The following is a 24,575-nucleotide window of genomic DNA, read 5'->3' on the forward strand; positions in this document are numbered from 1 at the left end:
GCGGCCGCCGCGGCGGCGGCTGCCTCCGCCCCGGAGCCCGGCGTGCCGGCGGAGGAGGCGGTGGTGGTGTGGAGCCCCGAAGTGGAGGTTTGCCTCTTCCACGCCATGCTGGGCCACAAGCCCGTAGGTGAGAGCAGGCCGCGCCGAGCCTCGGCCTCGAGTAGCGGCGTTGGCCGGGGAGGAGAACCAGGCCGTGGGCCGGGCGGGCGCCGCGTGCGGGTGCTGCCCCTAGCGGCCTCCGGGCCCGGACAGCCCCGAGCGCGGGCGGTGGGCAGGGCAGTGCCGACCCCCACCACCTCCTGGGTCCTCCCTCTTTGTGGCACAGAGCTCTCCTCGCTGCCCCTGTTCGGTGCCCGCTGTTTTTCTGCGGTTCTCTCACACCGCTTCTCTGAAAGCTATGGCTGCGGCCTCACGTGGAAGTATCGCCGAGCGGGGCACCCTCACCCCTCTCCAGAGCAGCGCCTGCAGTTCAGGCTGCAGAAACAGCCGGGCAGGGCTGCACGGGCTGCCGTTCATCTCGCTGTAGTGTGTGATTTCCCTGTGATTATAGGGGGTTTTTAATGACTGATGTTATTTTGGGGCACAACTAAAGCTGTTAGTGCTGTTAATTGTGCTGAGTTCTCCCCCCAGGTGTGAATCGCCATTTTCACATGATTTGTATCCGAGATAAATTCAGTCAGAATATCGGGCGGCAGATTTCTTCCAAAGTGATTTGGGACCATCTGAGCACCATGTACGACATGCAGGCTCTTGTGAGTATAAGGGAGCGATGGAGGCGAGCGCTTGATTTCCTGTCATTGAGGAGTTGTGATTGGTCATAATCCTGGAACCTGACAGCTCTCAAGTTACAAAACATGATGGGTTGTTTCAGTGAGGTGATGAAGTTTTTCCTGTATGAAAGGGCATTAGGTGGGAGGCAATAAAACTTACAGTGTTTTGGTTTGCATTTTTTTTTTACCATACTGTGTTCTGACTTTTAAGTGATTTTATTTATTTATTATTTAGTATTTATAATTGCCTTAGAGCTGATCCAGCAAACGTTTACACTTAGGCACCAAACAGGCAGCTTATGTATATTAAAGAATTTGCTGCGATCTGATTCCAGAAATGATCTCCAATGGTCATGAGTCGTGATCACAATTAACTTAGGAATCAGTTTGACAATAGGAGCATCCTTATTCTCTAGTGTCTGAGTATTTTGTTAAGAACAATTTAGCTACTAAATGCACTTAAAATAGAGCTTGAGATTGCATTTCTATTATATATTTTTTTATTTTCACCAAAATCAATCTTAAAAATCTTTATTTTCTTACTAAGCATGAATCTGAGATTCTTCCATTTCCTAATATGGAGAAGAATTTTATTCTTCCTGATGAACTGATTCAAGAAGTGAGAGAAGGTAAGATGTGATATCAGTGTTTTATTTTTTGTTGCTCTAGTCTCATCACAGAACGAGTAGCTTAACAGAACTCCCGGAAGAGAACATAACAGTGTACCCTTTTACCATAAATACATAGCTGTTCTTTCAGACTGGTGTATTAGGTGTATTGATGAAAATGAAGAGAACAGGTACATCTCTTGAATCTGCTGGCTGAAGGAAGTTATCAGGGAAAGGATCAAAGGTGTTGTTTGTATTCCCCATCTATTGGCCTCTTTGATTCTCCACTGTAGAAAATAAGCTAGTGGGCAGGACAGACTGAGTTCCACTCAGTATTCCTCATATTCTTAAATATAATATAGGTGAATGCTAATATGGCACAAATAGGTTCTGTTTATACCTTGTAGATTCAGCTTCTGGGGGTTGACAAAAAATCCACATGCTTCTCTGATACCTGTTTGTAGAATGAAAAACAAGGTGTGTTTCTCTGCAGAGCAGTTAGTCGTTTATTGTGAGTGTTTGCATTTTGTTGAGACTTCTGCGGGATTAAGTTGGACCTTCCTTGTTGCTGAATTTGATCATCACTTCTACATGGTTCATCTTGTAGCAAGATCTTTTTCAAGAAGAAGCTATGGGGCAGACTATGGAGTATAACAGCATTCCTCTATATACTTAGTATATAATATTTCTATGACTATATGTTGAATATGATTGATTAAGGCCATTGAATAGCATTTCAGCTAACGTTTCAAAGTGTACACTAGAAATATACTTTTACTGTATAGCTGCAGCTTCAGTGGTAGAAGAAACTTCCATTTGACTTGGACTTGTACCAAATGCCTGTTGGCTGGTATAACCATTGCATTTTTATTGTTAGGATATGCTTATTTTTAGTGTGGTTTATGTGTTTTAATTCTGAGAGCATTACTTTTTCGTTATGTCTAATGTCTGTGAACACTGCACGTATACTGAGGCTGCTAATGGAGAAAACTTCCGTATGGTTCTTCGAAACCATCTAACCATGGCTTAATGACCATTCCTGTAGGAAAGGTGATGATTGAAGAAGAAGTGAAAGAGGAAATAAAAGAAGAGATGGAAACACACGCAGGTCCAGAAGAAGGTAAATTTGTAACTCTCTACTGTGTAATGAGACTAAAAAACAACTGTAATTCCAAAAAATTAATGTTAAAATGTCAATATCTTATATGGTGTATTTTGTGATTTCTGGTCAGACTGAGCATATGCTTATTGTAAAGAACTAGAGTAACTTAAGAATGCACAGAATAAGCAGTTACCCATATCTGATTCTTGAGAGATTTCTCCCTTGCTCCTAATTCATGTGTGCAGTTATGTAGCTTTGTTGTTTTAGGGTGTTTGTTTTTTTTAATGACAAACTAAGGCCTATAAATCAAAAATACAGGTGCTTAAATGGGAAGGAGAGCAGAGTGGGGGTTGGGTTTTGTCTGTGTTTGTTTGTTTTACTTTATTTTGCCTCTTTAAATGAGTAAAAATCTGACTTTTTTAATATTGTGCTATAGAACAAAGTTAGCCACAAACAGTAGAGATCCAGCTATTTACCTTAACAGACCAAGCCAACTGTTAACTGTATAATTCCATAATATTGCAGAGTAAGTGTTTTAAGGATGAGTGTAATAAAAGATCTAAAAATGTATTTTAAAAATATATTAAATTTCACATTTTGGGTGTTCAGTTTTAAAACCTATCTATAATACCAAATGTAATGACCTCTGCTGATTATAAATTTCATAGATTGGTCCTATAGAAGTATTCCCATTAAGTATTTTGAGTGCTGCTTGTTTCCACTCAATGAATGTCATTTCTATCCTGTCAATATGCATGCCAGTCTTTGAAATCAAATAAAAAAAAGAAAGCCATGCCTTTTTAAAAAGTGAAAATAATACCTAAAGGATCTTTAAAGATGCTGAGAAATTATTTATTTGAAAAGCTTCGTGTAATATAAAGAGATTTTATATCAGTTCTTGTTTGCCTATGTGCATGAGTCTGATCCGGAATCATTACTTTGATCCTATTTCAGTTTTTGCACCCTCTGGAAGTTTAGGAAAAACAACTGAGAAGCCAAGCAGCAAGGAGAAGGAGAAGACTTCGTCAGATTCTGGGTCCAAGGAGGGATCTGATAAGAGGAAGCGGAACAGAGTCACTGAAAAAGTCTTAAATGCAAACAGCAACCCATCCAGCCCGAGCGCTGCGAAACGACGCAGAACATAAAGCTGTGAACGACAGGAGTAACTGTGGAACGTGAGGAGGGAATAGTACATAGTAAGATAGTCATTACATGAACTTTTTTCAGAGAGGAGATGATACCTGAGCCAGGCACTTGAAGAAGCTGCAGATTGCCTTTATGCGTGCAGGACTTTGCGCCTGTTGTTCCTGACGTGTTTGTGCCGTGGCACCAAGTAGCTGGATGGTGGCAACCTGCTCAGGGCGCTCGGGGAGAAAGCTGGCAGCACAGAGGGTGCATGCTTATGAAACAGCTGCAGGGTTTGCCTTTCCAAGCAGCACACACCACGTTGGAATAGCTCCTGAAACAAGTGCTCGGTGAAACGCAGAGCCTGAGTTCTGGAAAAATAGAGGTTGTATCTATAACATTTGAATTGGTTGGTTTTGCCTGTGCTTTGTTACTGTCTTTTGAACCCCTTCTGTGGGTAATGTTGTTGAGCCTCTTATCCAAACAGCATTTGTATCAAATGTCTGAATCTGTTGGTTCAGTAAAACCAAAATTCTTTTAAATACAGCTGAGGTGTTCTTTCGTGCTGTTTGCTGGAGGAAAGTCTACTTCTTTTACCTTCAGTGGTGTAACTTTTTTTCAATCTTGCTAAGCTTACATACCATAACTGAAGTGAAAATGACAATGCCTGTAGGGAGGGGGATTATTAATAGGTGTCCAAAATAAAATATCCACTGGTGTCACATGGCTTGGAAAGAGATCAGCTGAGCTATGCCTAAACTTGGAGATGCTGCTTCATCCCTTTGTACTACAGGGGTATGTAACAACAGGTTTTGTACTTCACTATTTATTTTAAGCAGTTTTATTCGATGTGAAATTGGCATTGCAAAGCACTGTTCCTGTTCTATAATTTAAAATTTTACTGGCATTGTAATGTTTATCTTTTATATACTAGGATACTAAGGTTTGATAGAAATTACTATTTTTGAGTTGTGAAAAGATGGACTGCAGTCAACCAACATGAGAAGTGGTGATTGCAGTAGGCTGAAACGTTGCTGAATTTGCCTCACCGTTATTGACCAGCAGTTAATAAAATTACTTTATCAGTATTGCCTTTGAGGTGAGGAACCAAGTATCTCTTACCTTCTTTTTTACCCCACGTATGTGGGGGTTCACGTGCACTCCCGCTGCTGCGGCAGGGCTGTTCTTGCCGTGCCGAGGGCACTTCAACCCCCGAGTCTTACTGATGGAAGGAGGTGGACTCGCTGAGGGCGGTGACCCGCGGGATGGCGGCGGGCCGGGCGGGCGGGCGCTAGGACCGCGCGGAGCCGGGCGCTGCCCAATGGGGAGCCGCGCCGCAGGAAGGGGGCGGGGCGTGCCGGGCTTCCTCCTCCTCCGGCCGGACCCACGTGCTCCGGCTTTGTGCGGGCCGGCCCGGCGCTCCTTTCGCTTTCCTTTTCCCCTGCCCGGCTCCCCATGGCGGCCTGGTTCAGTTTCAGGGCGGAGGAAGACGAGGAGGGGGACGAGGCGTGCTTCTGGAGGTACGACTCCACCTGGGAGGAAGACGACGATGACGGGGAAGAGGAGGAGGAGGTGGAGGATGGCGAGTATGGTGATGCAGGCCAGCCCGAGGGAGCGGAGGCGGCCGCCGAGGAGGAGCCGGAGGATGCGGAGAATTCGGTGCTGAGCTCGCCCCAGGAATCCCGGCAGGCCCAGGTGGGTGCCGGCAGGCCCAGCGGGCTCCAGCGGGGGCTCCTCAGCCCGCTCGTTCCCGGGCGGGAGGCACCGCGGCCGGGTGGAGCGGCACGGGGCGGCGGAGCCCTGCGTGCACCTGCCCCGAGCGCCTCCTCCGGCTCCGGCCCCCGGCTCCTCGCCGCTTCTCCCCTTGTCCGTGCATCTTCCTGGCCCAGCTGCTTTCCGTACTGCCTGTGTTTTTGGGCCTCTTTTCCCTCCTATCCTGATTTGCGACCAGGAACTGGAGCAGCTTAAAACACTTAGAGTAAGTCAGAAGGTTTCTATGTCCTGGCAGCGATTGTTAGCACATAATTCTGTCCTCGTCTCGATGAAGCCAGTCGTCTGACCTCAAAGAGAAGAGGCGGTCTGAGGCCCATTTAGAAACGATATCTTTGCAACTCAGATAGCGATGGCGCGGGGGTGCTGGAGCTTTATAGCTGCCCAACTTTCGGTAGGCTGCCATGAGCAGGGTTCTCACGTTTCCTTTGCCACTGCACCCTGTGATGTGGCTGCTTTACCCCATACATAACGTGTTGTCTTCTGTGTGGTGCCAGCGTGTTTACTCCTTTTCTTTCGGACGCTGCTTTGACACAATAACATGGTGTCTTCATCAGATCCTTGCTTTTTGTTGGTGTCCTCATCTTTCTGCAGTGTCCTTCCTCTTTCATGCCATCGAGAACCATCAAACCTCTTCACTTACAAAAATGAGCTGTAAGTTTTTGTTTCCTTTAGCCTTTTTCTTTGTTCCGATGGCGGATATTATATAGCAACTCTGAAAAGATCCCTTGGTGTTCTCAGAACTGCAGTTATATTCTGCAAAATATGAACACTTGTCTCCATTGTCTTATACTGAATCAACTTTATGTTATGAGGAACCTGTCCTATCTGAAGCTCCTGTCTTTAGCATCGGTGTTCTTGTTGGACAATGAGCGTCAGTAATTTCTTCTAGAACGCTGCTTTGCAAATGCAAAACTGTCTCTTTTTCAGCCCTTTATGGATCAGCTGAAATACTGTTGTCCGTTAACTCCTCCCCTTTTGGAGAAATGAAAACTGATCTTTTGCTTCTGGTTTCATTTCAAGGATGTATCCATATCCTCAAGGTGGAAACAAGCAGATAAAGCTTTCTAATTAGTATACCTTTAAGTATACTTTACTTTTTTTTTTACTATACTTTTAATTTAGTATACCTGTCTGCAGGGAAGCTGCAGTATGTAGTAGTATGTAGTATGTATGTAGATCTTTGAGAGGTCACAGGTGTTTTAGGTGGAGTAGAAGATCCTTGCCTGTTCCTTTGAGTGGTTTGCATTGTTTGATGGCACACCGTCAATTTTCTGTTGTTCGTGACGAGAGCTCTGGTTTCGTTTACAGGTTTTAGAACCTGATAAAATTCCTTGAACTTTCAGACTGTGCTTCTTGAATGTTTGTTTTTCAGATTTATTTTTTTTTTCTTGGAGCAACTTCTGGATTGTGGCAACAGTGAAAGCAAGGACCGTTTTTTCACTTTGCCTTGAGGAGGATGTTGTCTCTGTGACTTAAGCCCCTGGAATATTGTTCTTCACCTCTAAAGTGGAGTTCTTCCTTCAGTGATGAATGTGCAGTCACCTCTGTCTTGCAGTGCCTGATTCCTTTTTAAAGGGAGCGAGATTGGGTACAAAAAGAAACAATGCATCTCCTGGTATAAGTCTGTGCCTTTGCAACTTGCCAAAGCCATGAGTCTGTTTCCAAAATAAGTCCCTACTTCTACTTGTATTACACTAACTCTAATTCTTCTCCCCTCAGTCTAGATGGTATACTATATTCCTGAAGCTGCTAATGTATTTATTCAATACTGAGGTTAGAGGTTTTTTTTTATTATTTTCACTACACACTTTCTAAGCCTCTCTCAAATTCTTTATGCTTGCATGCCACTCGTTTCTCTGCAAATATCCCTTATTTGTAATTTAAAATTTCTGCAGGTGTCTTTTTAACTCTTTTGCACTCCAGCGCTTTAAGCTTCATCTAAGAGTGACCATGGAACATCCTGGGGCTCCTGCTCATTCTCAAAGGTTACCTTTTCGTTTGCTGTAGCGCATGGGCTTTGTGCTGCATTGCTCAGAGCCACGTAACAAGCCCTGTAGTTCTGCCATCTCCTAACTATCCCTAAATGGAAGGCTTCCATCGCTCCTCCGAGACTGACTTCTTTCTTGTTGATAATCTGTGCCTTCTTTCAACCTTTTCAGCTGGATTTGATTTCCAGTTTCCAGCCAAACACAGTTGGTGTTACCCTCTCCAGCTTTGTTCTCTGCTCTCCTCGTGCTCTTCATAAAACAGTGCATGTTCTGGTTGATGCACAGCAGTGCTGGAGGTGCAAACCCACCTAAAATTGTTCATGAATGTTGTGAGAAATAAGGTCTGATTTTTACATGTACAAGTTTCTCTCCCTAATCTGGAAAGAAGGTGAAGGTCACGTTTCTGTGTGCCTTGAACTGAAGTTTGTAGAGATCCAGGAACAACACCTCTATGGGCAGGGGGCTGAGTTCTTGCTCTTTGCTTCCCCATCTTGATCTTCCTCGTGTTGTGCTCCAGCCTGCTTGCTTCCCTTGATCCAGCTTCTTTCTGAAGCAGCCTGGTGGCACTTTACACCACTTTTGTGTTGTGTCTGTCTCTGTATCTATGCTTATTCTCCAGCAAACCAGTCATTTTTCAGAATTAAAACTAGTTTGCTGTTAGTTCGGCCCAGCTAACTGTGTTAGAGGACATTATTTTTGATTCTGAAGTGTAAAGAATGTCTGGAAATTGATTCCTTTGTATTTGGCAGCAAAGTTCTCATTAGTTCCTCATGCACCAGGATTTAATCTGTGGAACTCAAAACTTGCAGTTAAAAGCACTGCTGAATCTCAAAGTGCTAAATCTTGGTCAGTGCTTAAATCTTGAATGAAAGAATAATATTGACCTGCTTTGGCTGAGTATATATCACAGTCTTATGTTTGCAGCCACATTTATTTTCCAAATATTAACTGCGTAGCACAGCTTTTTATAGTTATGTGCATTGCTAGCCATTGTGTTGGCAGGGGAGGTTGCAGTGATGGGATACCAGTGCTTGATTTCTAATCCTGTGCAGAGTGTGTGGCTGTGGGAAATGCACTGCAGCATAGGCATTATTTTAGGTCACATCACAGGTTGTTACATTTAAAAAAAAAAACAAAAACAGGAGGTTTGGTGTTTTTTAATTCTTGTCACCCAAATATACGGGGACCATAGTGTATAAATGTATATTTAAATGTAGTTTAGAAGTTCTTCATGGATCATCTCCCCACTGCTGCGCATGCTTCCTAATTTCAGATGCTAACAGTGGACAGAACAGCTGAAGGGATTTCTTGATTACAAGGAGGTGTTAGGAAATCTCATCCTACTCCTGAGGTAGTGGAACCTGTTGAGGGTGTTCACTGCTCGATACAAAGTGGTTTTCCCTTTATTTTTCTCTAGGCAAAGGAAGCTAAGAAGTAGCAAATGAAGCTTACAAGTAACTCGGGAGACCATTTGCTGCTTCTTTCCTCTAAGTGTCTTAGAAGGTTTATTTTGCAAGATTCTGCATGCCTCATCCCTGTTTCGCAAAGGCTCAGCTCTTGTTGGCTATTGCTGAACCCTCTAGCTCCTGTCTGCTTTGCGTTGGGTGGATCCTTTTATTCACAAGTAATCTTGTTTGTTTTGATGGTTGTGCCTTGACATTTGAGAGTGATTTCCAGTGTTTTCATGGTTTGAGACAAGGTGGTGTAGCACTGGGCAAGATTCAGCCTCTGTTGTAACAAAAATCTCTTACCACGGAAGTGATCCACTTAAATATAAATATACATTTTTTAATGACGTTATCTTTGCAACTTTCACTTCCACGAGTGTTCTTTGTGATTTCTTTGAAAACGTTGCAAGCATAATGAATCCAGCATATTTGTGTAGCAAGGAGAGCCTGCTACCCAGCTGTCAGGTAAAGGCAGCGCCACAGGCTTTTTTTCTATAGTAATTTAGATTATTAATAAAGTCACGTTAATTCAGTAGTAACTAGGTAAATTTGTCACTTGGCAACTGATAGGGATCATTTGAATTACTGCTGTGGGTATCTTTGGTATTATTGTGTTGTTTTGTTCTGTTTCAGTATGTTTCCTCCTAAATGCGTTTTCTTTGTAGGGACAAAGAAGATCAGATTCATCACCATTTTTTCAGAGGAGTTTTAAGGTAGGTTTGACACACAGTTGGGTTACTTGGAGACAGGAGCAGCAATGAAAATGATGGTTGTTATGGGAATAAAATAAATAGCCAGTGTGACCATGTGGCTGTCGTTGTCTAAATGAGCACAATGGCAAATCAGCAGGATTGCTCTAGAGTAGAAAGCAAAAATGAAGGAAGTGCACCCTTAATAATGTCTAGAGGAAACAAAGAGTCCTGAATTTAAATGATCTTTATGCATCTTGAATTCTACAGTTTAAAGTGTGATCTCTCTTTTGACTGAAGCATATAGCGATTGAGACAGGCAGATAGACCTTAATTTGTCTACTTAAAACTTTCTGAGTTAACAAAGAAAATGAGATTTTATCGTTCAGTGACTTTCCAGACAGCTCTGGCCGTTTCTGTAGGAAAACCTGTCTGGGATAGAAGACAGGCATCAAACATAAACAGCCCAATGAGACTGGAAAGAAAAATCTGCTGGTTAACTCCAGTAGAATCTGATGGTTCTTGAGGTGCTGGAGCTGTAGAATAGAGAGCGCAGGGGAGCACGTGTGAGAGATGCTGAGTTCAGACTGTATTTTTATTTTCAGAAGACCACGTTGTTCTGGGTGTCTGATCTGTCACTTTTCTCTAGTTCTCGTGCAGGCGCAACTGGAATGCAGCAAGAGACTTGCAGAGATACAGGCATCGTTACCCGGTATGGACTACATGATAGTGCACCTGCTCTTGTGGCTTTCCCTCATTGCATGCTAAGTTAGGAACATGTTCTAAGTTTGAAGACGCCCTTTTATCTTTACGTTGAGGCTCACAGCTTTAAAGGATTAATTTATGAGGGGAAGGGATAATGTCCCATTTGATGTGGGTGCATCAAAAACAAGCTGATATTTCCCAGATGTTTCAAGGTCTTAGTCTGTGCTCCAAACACAAGGGAAGGAGAAGTGCTGAGGTGAACACTGCATTTCCAGACACTGCTGCTTGTTGATTTCTTGTTCTCATCCCCAGGGTTTGATAGAATCAGAAACTGACGAGGAAGAAGATATGTGGAACTTAAGCTTCTACAAAAATGAGATTGCTTTTTTGCCCCAGGGTGAGTACCTTGGTTGACGACTGCTCAGTGCAGCTCTACTGCAGCTGATGGTGTTGGTGGAAGAGTAGCACGATCCAGATGGGGCAACCATTAAAAAAAAAAAAAAAAACCCTCTACAATTTCCATTTTAAAATGTCTTCGTTCCTGCTGTATTTTCCTTAATTGTGTGTTTGCTGGTTTAAAAAAATAACAAACCACTTTTTAAATTATTCTGACTTCTCAGTATAGTTGTCCAGTAGATAAGCCAATGCTTGAATGCTAACCCCTGGCTATGGGTAACAAACAGCCTTGGGAGACTGGCTAACTTCAGTTTTCATTTGGTGTCATTTGTTCTTGCCTCACTCTTGTGTTTTCTCTTCAGGTTTGCATATTGAAGAGCTGCTTGAATCTTGGTGGGACAACTATGAAATTCTGGAAGAAAACCATTCATACATACAGTGGTAAAATACCTGCGTGAATATAGTGCCTCTTCAGTTAGTTGTATATGTGTTGTTGAATTCACCTTCCCAAAAAGCCTAGAATTACTCAAGTGGAACTTGCCAATTTTTTTTTCTTTCTGTACGTTTGGAAGCAATGCTCTGGAAATCTTGAAGATGCAGGTTCCCAGTGCAGCTGTGATACTAGGTCTCAGTAATGCGTAGTCTTCTAATGTACTGCAGAACAAAGTTTTATTGCAGTGAGGCATGGAAATAAGCAAAGAGTGCTGTTATTTATCACCTTTGTGTACAATTCTTTTGTGGAAGGGATTTGTCTTCTAATTAACTATTTCTGTGTTCATAGGAATATGAGCTCTCCGTGAGATTCCTGTGATCTCACAATTTCTGGAATCATTTGAGTTTTAAGAAAGTGGGTTCCCTGGGTTGGATATCATCTTTGCTCATCTGGGCTGAAAACTTCTTTCTTCTTAGGCTATTTCCTTTACGTGAACATGGGATGAACGTGCGTGCGAAGCCACTCACGTGTCAAGAAATTGAGGTATTTAAAGCTTACGTGCTTTGTTTTCTTTGAAATCTGAAGAATGTTAGAATTTTCCCTAAATGGTTTATATTTGAAGTGTAGGGCTTTTTTCTCCCCTTGCTTTCTTGGGGCCCTGGTGTGAACAGGTCTCACTCAGGCATTGTTAAGCAGTTGTCTGTCTTGTGTGTCTGCCAGTTGTCTGCCAGCAGCAAATGAAGTGATGGGTGAGATATAATTAAGCTTTGTTTAAAATTCAAATGCCGCTTAGGGATGTAGGTTACTGGGGAACTGCAACTTGTATTCATTGGTCTCTCTTGTTTTCAGGCCTTTAAGAAGTCCAAGGAAGTTATGGAAAGGTTTATACGTGCTTATCAACTCATGCTGAGATTTTATGGAATAATTCTAGTGAACCAGGAAACTGGAGAACTCAAGAGAGCAGAGAATTGGTCTGAAAGATTTCTAAACTTGAACCGGTGAGTCCCTGTCTGTACTACTGCTCATCTACTGCAGCCATGCGCTTGTATGAGAAGAAAAAAAGTCAAGAAAATCTTCCATACCTGACAAATCGAGGCATTTGTTGACACAAAGGTTAGCTAGCTAATATATACTGAACTTGGCTCAGCCTCTGACTGCAAGTTGTCGCATACTCTGCCACTTAAATTGGCAGGTATAGTAAGTAAACCAGCTGAGAATGTGTGGTTGATTTTCTGTATCTGGTGCAGCTGTGAGCAGCAGGCATTTTCAAATTAGTCTCCTAAAGAAGTCTTAAGCTTAGAGATGCTGATGCTTGCTCTGCAAGAACTTGTGTTTAAAACTGTATTTTAAGCAGAAACCACTGAAACAATTTAAAAGGTCGTCAAATCACTTTTCTATTAAGCTACAAAACTGGAATGTACACATGTGCTTCCCTTGTTGTGTATAAAGCTGCCTTGTGTTATGTGAAAGACTGAATCCTTGGTTGAAAAGTGCTCTGCCAATCAGTGGTAATAATATATTACTGCAGGTCTTATCATAGTGATAGTGATGGCCCTTAATATTCCCATAGACATTTTTAACACTAATAAGGATATAAAGGGACTAGGCATTCTCATGGAAGAAAAATAAATTTTAAATGCATCAAGTATTTAAATTTTAAATGCATCAAGATAAAGTTTGTCTTAAGTCCTTAAGGCATGAGTCGCTGGCAGCATTCTTACATGCCTGCGTTCTCATGTTTTTGTACAGTCTTACCACAGTCAGGGACAGGATACTGGGCTGCATGGGCTTGTATGTATGGCCCAATATGGTGGCTGTTTTCTACTGGTGGGTAATGCAGAAAGTCAAAAAGTTTCCAAGCAATTGAGTTAATTCCAAGAAGCCCAAGAAGGGTTAGGAAGGTACTGCTGAAGACAGACAGCTGCTGTAAGTGCATTAAAAGTAAGACAGCCTGTACTCCCATCTGCGTTGTGAAATGGTCTTTTACAGATCACTGTCAGCAGTACACAAAATGTTCTGCAGGTGCCCCAGAGGTTCATTATGACTTCAGGCTTGTAAGGGTTTAATTTAACTTTGATCATCTGTTTGTCTCAGGTATAGCCACAACAATTTACGGATTACTCGCATCCTGAAGTGCCTGGGGGAGATGGGATATGAACGCTATCAAGTGCACTTGGTGAAGTTTTTCCTAACAGAAACTCTTGTTAATGAGACATTACCAAACGTCAAGAGAAGTGCCTTGGATTACTTCCTGTTCACCATTAGAAGCAAGCGGAAGAGAAGAGAACTAGTCCACTATGCTTGGCAACACTACAAACCTCAAGGCAGCTTTGTATGGGGGCCCCGTGACAAACTCTTGAAGTACAGACCCCGCTCCACCAAGTCACAGCTGCGCCAAAAGGCTGAAAATAAACAGGAAACTCCCGGTAAAAAAATTGATGATTCAGTGGAAGAGGGTCAGAGCCAGTCTCTGGAGGAGGAACAGAAGGCTGGAGGTGGTGCAGAGTTGCAGCCTGAAGTGAATGAAGAGGGTATGAAAGAGGAGTTAAGTGAATGCGTTTCAAAAGAAGGAGATGGTGAAGATGAGAAAAAGGCTTTGTGTGTCCAGCAGGAGGAGGATTGCAACAGTGAGGCTGAAGTGCAAGATGCAGCAGAGAATGACTGTGCAAAGGAGAGCAAGAAGAGAAAACTGGATGCAAATATGGCAGACACCGTAAAGAGCGGGCCATTGAAAAGCCCTTCTGATATTGAAAAAATCTCCAGTAATCTGGAGGAATGTGCAATTGATGCAGAAATCCCCTCAGGTCCACTCTTGCAAACAGGACAGGACCAAGAAACGCCGAAAGAAGAAAATGCAAACGCCAAAGACTTAACAGTGCCAGAGTCTGGTGATGCTGCTGTAAAAAGGAGGAAAGTTGATAAAAGAACACAAAGAACATTCAACTTGGCCATAAATCTGAACATGGCCCCACCTGCCCGCAGTGCCCAGTTGCATCCATCTGTTTCGAACGCTAAGACTGAAGATGAAAAAGTCAGTGAGAAGAATGCAGCTGTGGAGGAGATAAGTGAGAAGGCTGAGGGCAGTGCAAATGGTGAGGCTCTGAGCTCCTCGACTGCCTCCGTGCCTCCCGACACTGCCCAGACTTCTCCACTGAGCGATGGCGTGGAGTCAAGTGCGGATCAAGTCACAGCAAAGAGTGATGAGCACCACTGCAACAGCACCCTCCTGGAAAGCAGCAGTGAGGCGGATGGGGTAGAACAGCATAAAAACGCAGTAAATGTGAGTGAAAAAGAGGATGCAAAAGCCACAGGCAACAAACAGGTTCCAGGGAGTCCTGAGCAGAGCGTTGCATCCGCTTGTCCTGAACAAGACGGTGCTGAGATTGCAATTCAAAGAATGGATAGCTCTGAGCGTGCGGCAGAACCTGGTGAAGAGCACACAGCAGCAGTGTGAGCACTCAAGCAAGTGGAGATGTGCTACCCCAACTGCTGAGGGCCAGCTTCCGTGAGCTGTACGCCATGGAGAAAATAAACTTTGACTGGACTGATTCAGCATAGCCCCATCTCATTTTCACTCTTCCACACTTTGATAAAGTCATCGGTAATGACTTCACTGAGAACCAGCTGTTGGTTACCCTAAGGAGGAAAACCTTAAATTAGTCATCTTCCTAAACAAGCTGTGTTGTTTGTGTTTCTACTTTTTATCTGATGTTCAGAATTCTTTTGGAGCAACAGGGATTTTTGCACTTTGCTTTGGTTCTGAGATGTCCCTTTTTAAAGAAGAAGAATATTGATCAGTTTCCTTGTTTGAACTAGGGAAGTGTTTAATAAATACATGAATTTTAACGTAAGATAGCATGATCTAATTTGCCAGACCTTTCTATTACCATATACATAATTGGTTATTTTGGAAGGCAGCACCCTATTCCTGCAGAGGTGTCTCTTTCCTGGGACATTTGCCTGAAAGGGATGAGAGTATCATTTTGCATCATGTAAGTGTGTTGTTGCCTCTTCTCCTGTAAGAACTGTAAGTTTGAGCTGAGGCTGGGATAAAATGTATAATCTTAATGTGTCTCTGACCAGTGTTAACCTGTGTGTACAGATAGCATTCTCCAGGGTGCAGAAACATTGGGTTACTTGTTTTCTTTATCCTCTGCAGGTGTTGTTTCATAGTGCTCGTTGAATTTATTGAGAATACAAATTGTCTACGGGTTTCTAAGAAAAACAAACCTTCAGGCTTTGCATAAAGCTGTCTGGAACTCCTCTTCCCCAGCATTTTCCACTGTGTTCAGGAGCTTGGTAGTCTTCCACATAAACTTACCCTCTACTGATTCAAAGGCCTTTCTTCCTCTATTGCTAAAATGGAACAAATGTTTCTGTCATTGTGTCTTCTCTGAATTTGTTGTTATTTGAAGTGACCTGAGGGGCTCTTTTCTGCTGGCCTGCTGGTTGAAGCTAGATGTCTCAAATCTAACCCGCATCCTAGCTGTGGCAGGATCGTTCTACCGTTAATGATCAGCTTGTCAGACTGTGAGGTCGTGTTCGAGTGCAGCACGTCTGGTAACCGCTGGAGCTTTGTGGGGCAGTTAATTGAAGCTTTAATTGGAGGGGATATGCTTGTCTGGTTCATTCATTTACAGCCATCAACAATTTACTTTCAGACCTCGCCCGCTGTTCTCCTGCCTTTATGTTACTGACCTCTCTGCTAGCTGTTCTGCCTGACTTGTGTAGGGTCCAACTGAGTCTGAGGGAATATCAAACAATCTAGCACTTCTGCTCGCAGAGGTTTACAACAGAGGACCCGTTGCATGAAGCAGAGGAAACACTTTCTGTTGAACAGAGAAGTCCGACGTGCTGTTTGCTCAGATCGTTTGTTTTAGTTTTGGGGTTTTTGCGTGGTGTTTGTTTTGTGTAGGAGACAGCTAGGGGCTTGCCCACCTCACCAGAGAGCAGATGCAGCAGCCTGTGCAATGTTTGCTTGGCTTCTTTGCTACAGCTGTCTGTTTGTTAGAAGCTTCATCTTTCAAAGAATTTGATCTGCGATTTGCCTCCCCATGCTGTAGGCCCTGCTTCAGCACGTCGTATCCACGTGTGTGGGAATGCAAGTCTGCAAGCTTAGTATTTAATGGTGATGGTCACGCACGTGCTGGAAAAAGGCTTCAATGTTTTTAAAATATTTTCTTTCTTATGAAAAGATGGTGTTAAATAGCCAATAAGAATGCACTTAGCTACAGATTAAAAAAAAAAAAACAAAAAACTTGAAGATGTTGAGTGAAAATTCTTTCATAAAATGTTCATAAAGAGTTGTTCATCATGATTTTTTGTACAGATTTCTAGCATTTTGTTATTTAATGACGTTTTCATTGTGAATATATGCTCAGTTGGGGCATAGATCATAAATCGTGTACGGTGATGTGCAGTTTGTTTTCTTTTTAATGGGATTTCACTGTGAGCCCTGGTCTGGAGTGCTCAAAACAAACCATTCTCTGTTGTGTTCAGTTTAGAGTTTTGGCTGTAGGTGTTTGCAGTGAGTTCACAGGATGTATTTTCCAGCACTCAGAGCTGTATGATGGTCTGTTGAATTAACATCGCCTATTAAAGCACGTCTTTAATGCACACCAGTTTCCACTTATGTTTTTCACCTCTGAGGGCAGGATGCAACTATGGATCTGGCATACCAGCCCATCCTGTAGCCAGCTGCTGTTGCTTGGGAGCCTCCCAAGCATATATGGTGGAAAGGTACTGTAGAATAAACCAGGACTTCCCTTTTGAGCAGTTTCCAGGATGCATATGGAAGTATTAGCTCTAGGGCCTCTCCCTTTGGGGCACAAGATAAAACTCTTATTCAGTAAACCCTTTCTGAGCTGAAAACGTCATCCTTCCCTCATCTTACTCAACAAATGCACGTCACTCCTGTTGAGAGGAGCTGGGGAAAGCTGGATTTGCTTTGCCATCAGTTGGCCTCAGTGTGAAGGAGGAGGTGCGAGCTGTGCAGTGGGGTGTGAGCTGTCTAATAAAGCATTCCCTTTACTTTTAAGCCATCTGAACACGTACAGGCACACGCTCCCTTTCTGTTGCTGGCTGACTGTTCCAAAAATTCCTGTAGACACCGGTAAATGCTTGAGCCCTCTAACCCTCCATTAAAGCTGGTGGTGAAATATGGGCTGCTGGAGAGCTGGGCAGGCATGTACTGTTTGCTCATACAAACCTGGCATAAGGATGTCAAATAGAAGTCTGGGATTTCATTTGCAAAGCTTTAGTTTTCTGCTGCTCTCGCTAACCAAATTAGCTGCGTTATTCCAGTCCTGATGAGTCCTCCCGTTTAGTCTCTTCATTTCCAAGCACTGCTTTGGATGAAGTTGTCTTTAATTAACAAAGGCAAGCCTGAAGCTATCTGCTTCTTTGTGAACAGGCTGCTGTTTGGGATCACCTTTTGGGGATCAATTCGGCAACTGTTGCGCTGTTCCTTCCTAGCAAATATTTCAGAGGCAATTCTTCCTTAGTTTCTTGTAGCTCCAGGATTTTCTCCTTCTTTCTTCCTGCTCATGTCTCTGTGGTCATCTGTCCTCTGGTCAGGGTTCATCACTTCCTCGAGAAACAAGCCTGGTGTTCTCTGGGTCTCCCTTGAGGAAAAACAAATAACAGTTGTGACAGAGCTAACAAACCGTCTCACAAAGCAGTAAGTGCATTTCTCTGTAATTCTTGCCCTTGTTACAGGTATTATATTTTTTCTAGTAAAATCAAGTAGCCTCAGGCAGTGGATAACTGTTACTTTTTCATCTGTCCAGCACTGAATGATGCTTGGAGAAATGTCTCAGCTGAGACCTAAGGAACATTGTACTTCCAGCTGGAGATGCAGAATTTTCTCCTGCGTGTGTTTAGTTCAGCTGTTCCTTATGTTCCTTCCCTGCTTGCTGGGGCTGCCCAGCAGAGCATGAATGAGAGCCTCTCTTCATGACTGCCTGCTGCTCCCCCTCCTGCTCCCACCTCCTTGCAAAGCCTTCTCTTTCCTCTGGGCTCAGCCCCTCTTGCCTGTGCTCCTGAGCTCTGCCCCTCCAGTGGGAGCTGCAGGTTTATCTGGAGGCGAGGAGTCTCATTTGTAAGCCGAGATCCAGGGGGAGAGAAATGGTTTGGCTGCCCAGGAGTAACGAGGAGAGGCAGAGCCTGGGCACCATGACTGTATTCCCCACTCTTGGGCTTCTCTTCCTTTGTCAGCTATTAGCCACAACATCAGCTCAGGTAAGAATTTTTGCTTCATGTTCAAGAAATGAGGGCATAAGGGAAAGACATATTGCAATGTGTGTATGTTGTAACTACAGATGAAACATGGAAATCGCAGGTCATTAAAGTTTATTTAAAGCGTGCACTCTGTGCCTCGCAAGGAGCTGTTTTCATACCTGCATCAGGAGGCTTTTACTTTGTGTCCTTGTGTGCAGGAACTGCTGCTTTACGCTTTCTGTGCAAGTATTGTTTTTTTCAATTGGAGCTGCAAGAGATAAAGCCCTGGGAAAGGAAGACCTGTCGATATAAGAGAAACAGTTTTCTTTCATAATGGAGTAATGAGGTGCTCGTGAGACTGGAATCCCTTGATATGGTTCTCCATGAGTCAGAGAAGATTCTTTCCCTCTGAATTTTTAAACCTTTACATTTATGAAATAACGTATTTAATCCTTACTCACTCTGGTTATAAAGCTATATTAAACTTCCCTGCACGGTGTTAATTTTGTTGCCTGGGGAAGTAACTCCTCAGTGAGGTTTTGTGTTGTGCCAGTAAGGAATTTTTGCAGTCTGGCTTGAGAATTCAGAGCTGCCCTCATCTGCTGTGAGCAGAGCTGCTTCCACAATGAAACCTTTGTTTTGCCAATGCTAAAGCAAGTTGCTCTCTAGAGTCCTCTCAATACAGAAGTCATTTATCAGACCTTTCTTTCCTTCCCCCAACCTTACACATCCAAAATCCCAGATTTTCAAATGGCATCCTGCTCAGAGAGGAGATGTTTCCCTTTCTTATTCTGTCTTCAGCAGTGTCCGTCTGTCTCCATCACCCCCATCAGGATGGGGGGACTGAATGCATTTTTAATGCGATTCGTTAGCACCTATTTTCCACGGACCCTGCGTTTCCCCCTCTGCCCCAAAAGGATCGTTTCTACAGGCAGTGAGGACCAGAGCCCGTACAACCAAGCCTGTTTGCTTCCAGCTCTCCTTCCTCATGTGTTAAACGGGCTGCGGGCCCTGAGGCTGTGCTCAAAAGGGTTTTGCAAAGAGCCTTGCTCTGAGCTCCTCCAAGTCTGCCCAGAATGGTGCAGGGCCCCGTGAGGTGAGGTAGCTGTGGAACTCAACCATTGCTTTCTTATTTAGCCTGCGTTTTTCTTCTGATGGAAAAATAACCTCTTCTTCCTCTTCGCCCCCGATCTTCTCAGAGAGTTGGACCACAAGGCCCTCCTGGACCCCGAGGACCCCCTGGACCATCTGGCAAGGACGGCATAGATGTGAGTGCCACTCGGCAGAGGGAGGGCGGGGGGTGGAGCAGAGGCAGAGCGAGCTGAGCGGAGAAGTGCTGCTTGTCCTCCTGAGCCCCAGCCTCCGGGCTGTGCTGCAGAGGTGGATGGATGTGGAGAACCAGCCCACCTACAAGAGATCTGGTCCTGCAATGGTTAGAACGGTGAATGGAGGCACAGAGCGGCCTCGGTGTCTCTGCAGGATCTATATCCTATCTCAGGAGAGTTCGGGATATACACACAACCCTGCCTGCAGAGCTGTGTTCTTCTCTTTCCCTGTCTGGAGAGGAGGGGGAACAAAATGTGGAAGGTTGAGTGCATGGGTGTGATGTGGGTCGGTGTTGCTGCGTGTTCTGTAGCTCCGAGAGGGGTTTGTGACACTCCAGAGCATCCATGTTTGTGGAGAGCCCGAAGAAACTCGACATGGATGCTGCTCTTACTTATGTTTTATTTCAACAGTGTCAGTGTGGCATCTCCAGTCTACACTGACGTGTGCAAAATCAGAATCTGGCCCAGTGGTTTTCAGACACGACTTGTCTTTAATGGCACTAACAGCAAAGAAAACCTTTATTTCAGTGGGCAGTTCCTTAGGCGTACTTGTGTCCTGCGTAGGTAGAAGGCTGCGTACCACAGGAGATATCAGAGAGAAAAAAAACAAAAACGTGTCCTATTGCTTTTAATTGCTGTTTCCATAGAAATTAAACATTGCTTCTGTGAGTCTGTTGGAGAAGAACTGTATTTGCTCTGTAGGTGGCAATGGATTAGAGTATCAGATGAATGCTCAGCAAGACCGCATCAAATACAGAAGACCAGTTTCCTGTTTTGTTGTTCCTTTTGAGTAGCGCTTGTCTCTGTAAGGCGCTTATGGACTATGGTGGGGTATTTTAAAACACATCCAAAGTAAGTTTATTGCAGTTGGGCCTTTCAGTAGCTTTGGAAAACTCTATTCACTCCCTGCAGGTCATTTTCTTTTGGATAAGAATGTTAAAAAAAAAAAAAAGATGCACGTTAGTTCCCTGGTAAATGGTGAACAAGGAGCTTTTCTGTTTGCAGTGGTGAGTGTTCAGAGAGGCTGTGTGAGCAATGCTCGTCTGAAGAGAAAACCTCATTGATTTGCAGCTATTCCCTCTAAAGTGTCCTCTCAATTAAAGGAGGCTGTTTTACTGGAAATATCACTCTGGTTTTGTAGCACGTGAAGTTCAGAGCTGATATCTCCCCTCTGCTTTTTCTTGTGATAAAAGGCCTGTGGAGAGGAGGGCAAAGGATGCACATGCCCTTCAGCTGCAGGGAGCCCGTGGAGTCTGTGGCCAGCAGACCTGGGGAAAGAAGGACTGGTTTTGTATATGGAAGGAAAAAGAGGAATTTGGGAGGGACAAAGCCCTTCAGACTTCAAGTTGTAACCAACTTCTAGGTAACAGCATTTGGAAAGAAACAAATCCCTGTGATCGTGTTGTACTGCTCCTTTCTACAGGATATTTTACACTTTATTCAGGAGCTTCGTCAACCTCACTTCTGATTGTCGTTGGAAATGGGAACCTGGGGAAACATTTATAGCATGAATCTACACTTTTTTTATCCACTGCTAAAAGCTTCAGACAGTTCCAAGTGGGACAGGACTAAATAGCATCTAATCATCGTGAAGAACGTAGTCCTACTAAATCAAACTGCCGAGTAAAGTGTTTAAAGCGCTAAGTCTTGCAGTCCCAGCTTCAGACTTGGAGTTTTGACTACATGGGAGCGGTCTGTCACTTGAACAGACTCAAACTACAACCCTCATCCAGATGCAGGTTGAGTTGGGTGCCCTGTTAACGTGAGGTGATGCCAGCTGTTCAGGGATAGCTTCTGTAGTTCAATCTGACAGACCTCTAAACAGCCGCTCAGAAGAAGAGGCTTGTAGCTGTGGCTAGTGTTGAGCATGCTCATGCAGCGTGCCAGATGAAGGGCTACTGTTTTTCTGGCAGTACCCTCCAAAAAGTTATGCCATAGAAAATGTAGCACTGGATGGAGCCTGAGTAGTATTGCCAATTCTGTAAAGAATGAAGCCACTTTATTGTTTTTCTGTAATGGTGAAACTTTTTTTTTTTAAAGCACTGAACTCTTCTGGACCATATCTATGCAAGTTCTCTGAATTCTGTAGGCCACTCCAGCTGGATTGGTTTCACAGATGGCTTTGGATGGATGCTGTGTGGGAAGAGTCGCTTTGAGACTGATGAGCAGTGCCAAAGTGCTCAGTGGTCCCTTACCATAGGCCTTGAGCCATGAGTGGTGCACAAGATGCAGCTGAATTAGTCAGGATATCTTGGAATGAACCCCATAAGTACAATTTCTAGAAGCTGCTTTCACTGGGAGCCTGCAGCATTTAGTTCCTCTGAAATCTTTATAATTACAACCTTTAACATGCTTCACATTTCATACGCGGCACCAAGCAAAATCTCTCCCTCCCAAGAATAGGAACAGCATGTTGAGATCAAAAGAATTAGCGCCGAGTTCCTGTGAATTATTTCTAGGAATGTAATTCCCCAAATTGCTAATAAGCAATTGTCGCTGTTCAAAAATCAAGCTTTATTTTTTTCCCACTTTTCATCTCATGGCTTGACTTTAATGCAGACTTGCTAAGAAAGAGTAAACTTGCTTCCTTCTCATGAAGCACCCAGGGGAGCACTTCCTTTTGCTGACAACCTTTGCCTCTAATTCCCAGTGATCTGGCATTAAGGGTATAAACACTTATTAGGCCTTTGATTCATCTGACTGAAGTTCTGGGGCTCCTGCAGAGTCCCACAGGGGTCCTCAATGGCAGGATCAAGGTCTAAGATGGTCCCAAACACATTTGCTAATGCTGTGACCTTGCTGTATGGATCGCCGTCAGAGGAGTGAGGGGAAAAAAGTGCACAGGGTTGGAAATGTAGTGTGGTGAAGGAGGGATGCTGCCTTTCCAAGCCATTCATGGCAGAAGAACTGCTCCTTTCATTCCTTTGGCAAGAGACCTTCCCCACCTACGATCATGAGAACTATTTATGGAAAGTCTGTGGGTAATGAACAGCAAAAGAGTTTCTTCATCAAGCCGGAGCACAATGCCACCTCTGTGTAATGAACCTCTGCTCTGAGCACTGATCAGTCACCAGCGCAGCGTGTAAATCCATGGCTGAGCAACTCAAAGCAACCAGTCTATGGGAGAGCCCAGGGATTTCACAGCTGCTGACACAGTAAATGCAGTAATGTGCTATGAATTGCATGCCTTTGCTTACTGCCTAATAACCTTGAATTATCAGACCCACGGTGAGGATGGGTTATTTCTAACCTTGCTTAGTTAGTAAGCACTCTTTTTCTATATAGATTTTCCTCTCCCAGGATACCAATGTGCACCATACCCCCTCCTCACCCATGAGAAATGAGCCTCTCACATTATTCACGTACTTACCCTAAAGCCAGGAGCAGCAGTCCTCATCCAGGCACCTAAACTGGGACATAGAAGAGCGAAGCAATTTGCTTCTGGACAAAATGAGGAGCTGATCTGAGACTGTCCAGTTTCAGCAAGCTCCTGTCTTTTGCAGACAATAGTTTTTCTCAGGGACTGACAATAAAGCACAAGCATCTTGTTGTCTGGGGTCTGTGTAAGCTCCTGAACGGCATTATGGCTGGCTGAACTGCAAGGAGTGATTCAAAGGCTTTTTATTATTGTCTTCCAGGCGCCTTTAATTCTGTTTCCATTAGGATCAGAAAAAAAAAAATGAGGACTTTTAAAATAAATACTTTATCTTTTTAAAATAAAACTTGGATTTCATCCAGACTGTGCAATTGGATTAGGTTGAAATCAGCTGGGGGTTTTGCTCATTTGCTTTTCCTGTCCAAGTTTAGTCATATGAAGAAAATTGCTGGAGACTGTTCTTCCCTTTCTGTTAGTCCCAAGCTTCTGGTAGCACCACCATTTCATGGTGTGTCCTGGAAACCTGGATCTCGTAGCATTTCTGTTTCATCACAGAAGACTTTTTGAAAATCATAGTAGCCATCCAGCTTCCTCTGTGCCTCGCTTGCTGCTAAGTCAACGTGCAAATAATTCCTAAGCATATGTGGAAAGAAATGCAGGTGTTGGGGATGGTTCAGAACACTCCAGTTCACACTAGTGCTACCCACGTGCTCAGCCTCCCAGGCTGCAACTGGCAATGTGAAAAGGGTTATCCAGGTTCATCCTGCTTCAGGAGGTAACAGGATCCCAGAGCGTTACCTTCTTCATCCTGAGTGTGGGAAATCTGGGAGCGGGCATGGAGGGAGGTGTGAGCACTGTGACCGTTGTGCATACCGCTGTTGTGCAACAGAAAGGAGAAGTTAATCACTAACACTCATGTTTTTTCTTTTTTTATTCAGGGTGAGCCGGGCCCTCCTGGTTTGCCAGGCCCACCAGTAAGTATTATCTGGCTGATGTCAACTTGTTTGTTCTCTTAGGAAGAAGTAGCACACAGGAGCTAAGTCTTACTGGCTCCCTTTCCTCTTGATCTGCACCAGGATTTCCATAAGTGTGTCTGTAAATCATTAACGGGGTTGCAGAGAACTGAGCTAAAGCACTGAAACGCATTTAGGATTTGGATGTGGGCTCATGATAGATTTCACCTCTCTGGAGTAATTCTTCCACATTGCATGGTGTAAGATTAACACGTCAACAGATGAACTTCTATCTTGTAGTCTTTATCAACACATGCCACGTTTCATTTGTTGTTACCTCATAAAGAATTGCCTGTTTTCTGGTTTAGGGACCAAAGGGTGCACCAGGAAAGCCTGGAGCAGCTGGTGAAGCTGGGTTGCCTGGCCTCCCTGGAGTAGATGTGAGTATTTCATCATTTCCTCTTAGACTGTTTAAAAGTTTCATATAAACATGAACGTTGCCCTAGTGTCTCATCAACTTGCTCTGTATCTGCTGGAGAAGCAAAGTGGGTACTGGAAGTACATGTCTTACAAATTAGGAGGAGTTCTAAGAGTTGAAGGCGTCTTTAGATTGAAATAAGAAGTAGGAGAGCAGTTTGGGGATGCAGAACTGATAGGACGGCACTG

General features: G+C 43.9%; 3 protein-coding genes across 5 annotated transcripts in view; all 3 read left to right on the forward strand.

The window, feature by feature from the left end:
- MRGBP (MRG domain binding protein) lies at positions 8–4,693 on the forward strand (the record flags this gene model as incomplete). Its single annotated transcript, XM_021416469.1, is given in 5 exon segments — positions 8–127; positions 631–752; positions 1,318–1,399; positions 2,424–2,498; positions 3,435–4,693. Coding segments are annotated over 5 exon segments (590 nt in total), but the record flags the coding sequence as incomplete, so codon positions are not given.
- OGFR (opioid growth factor receptor) lies at positions 4,969–15,109 on the forward strand. 3 transcript variants are annotated; one of them, XM_021416463.1, is made up of 9 exons: positions 4,969–5,300; positions 7,098–7,151; positions 9,480–9,527; positions 10,153–10,215; positions 10,521–10,605; positions 10,967–11,045; positions 11,514–11,580; positions 11,887–12,035; positions 13,132–15,109. In XM_021416463.1, the coding sequence occupies exons 1-9, from the start codon at positions 5,061–5,063 to the stop codon at positions 14,489–14,491; spliced, it is 2,145 nt and encodes a 714-aa protein (XP_021272138.1). In that variant the 5' UTR covers positions 4,969–5,060; the 3' UTR covers positions 14,492–15,109. The 3 variants fall into 3 exon arrangements, with proteins under 3 accessions (XP_021272138.1, XP_021272139.1, XP_021272140.1); XM_021416464.1 differs by lacking the exon at positions 7,098–7,151 and having other exon boundaries at positions 4,970–5,300; XM_021416465.1 differs by lacking the exons at positions 4,969–5,300; positions 7,098–7,151 and adding an exon at positions 5,590–5,769.
- COL9A3 (collagen type IX alpha 3 chain) overlaps positions 16,792–24,575 on the forward strand; it is a 34,181-nt gene continuing 26,397 nt past the window's right edge. The window contains exons 1-4 of the mRNA XM_021416466.1: positions 16,792–18,276; positions 19,455–19,523; positions 23,895–23,930; positions 24,278–24,349. Of these exons, the coding sequence (XP_021272141.1) occupies positions 18,163–18,276; positions 19,455–19,523; positions 23,895–23,930; positions 24,278–24,349 (291 nt within the window). The 5' untranslated portion in view covers positions 16,792–18,162. The remainder of the gene's footprint in view (positions 18,277–19,454; positions 19,524–23,894; positions 23,931–24,277; positions 24,350–24,575) is intronic.

This window comes from Numida meleagris, chromosome 19 (assembly GCF_002078875.1).
Source record: "Numida meleagris isolate 19003 breed g44 Domestic line chromosome 19, NumMel1.0, whole genome shotgun sequence".
Taxonomy (NCBI): domain Eukaryota; kingdom Metazoa; phylum Chordata; class Aves; order Galliformes; family Numididae; genus Numida; species Numida meleagris.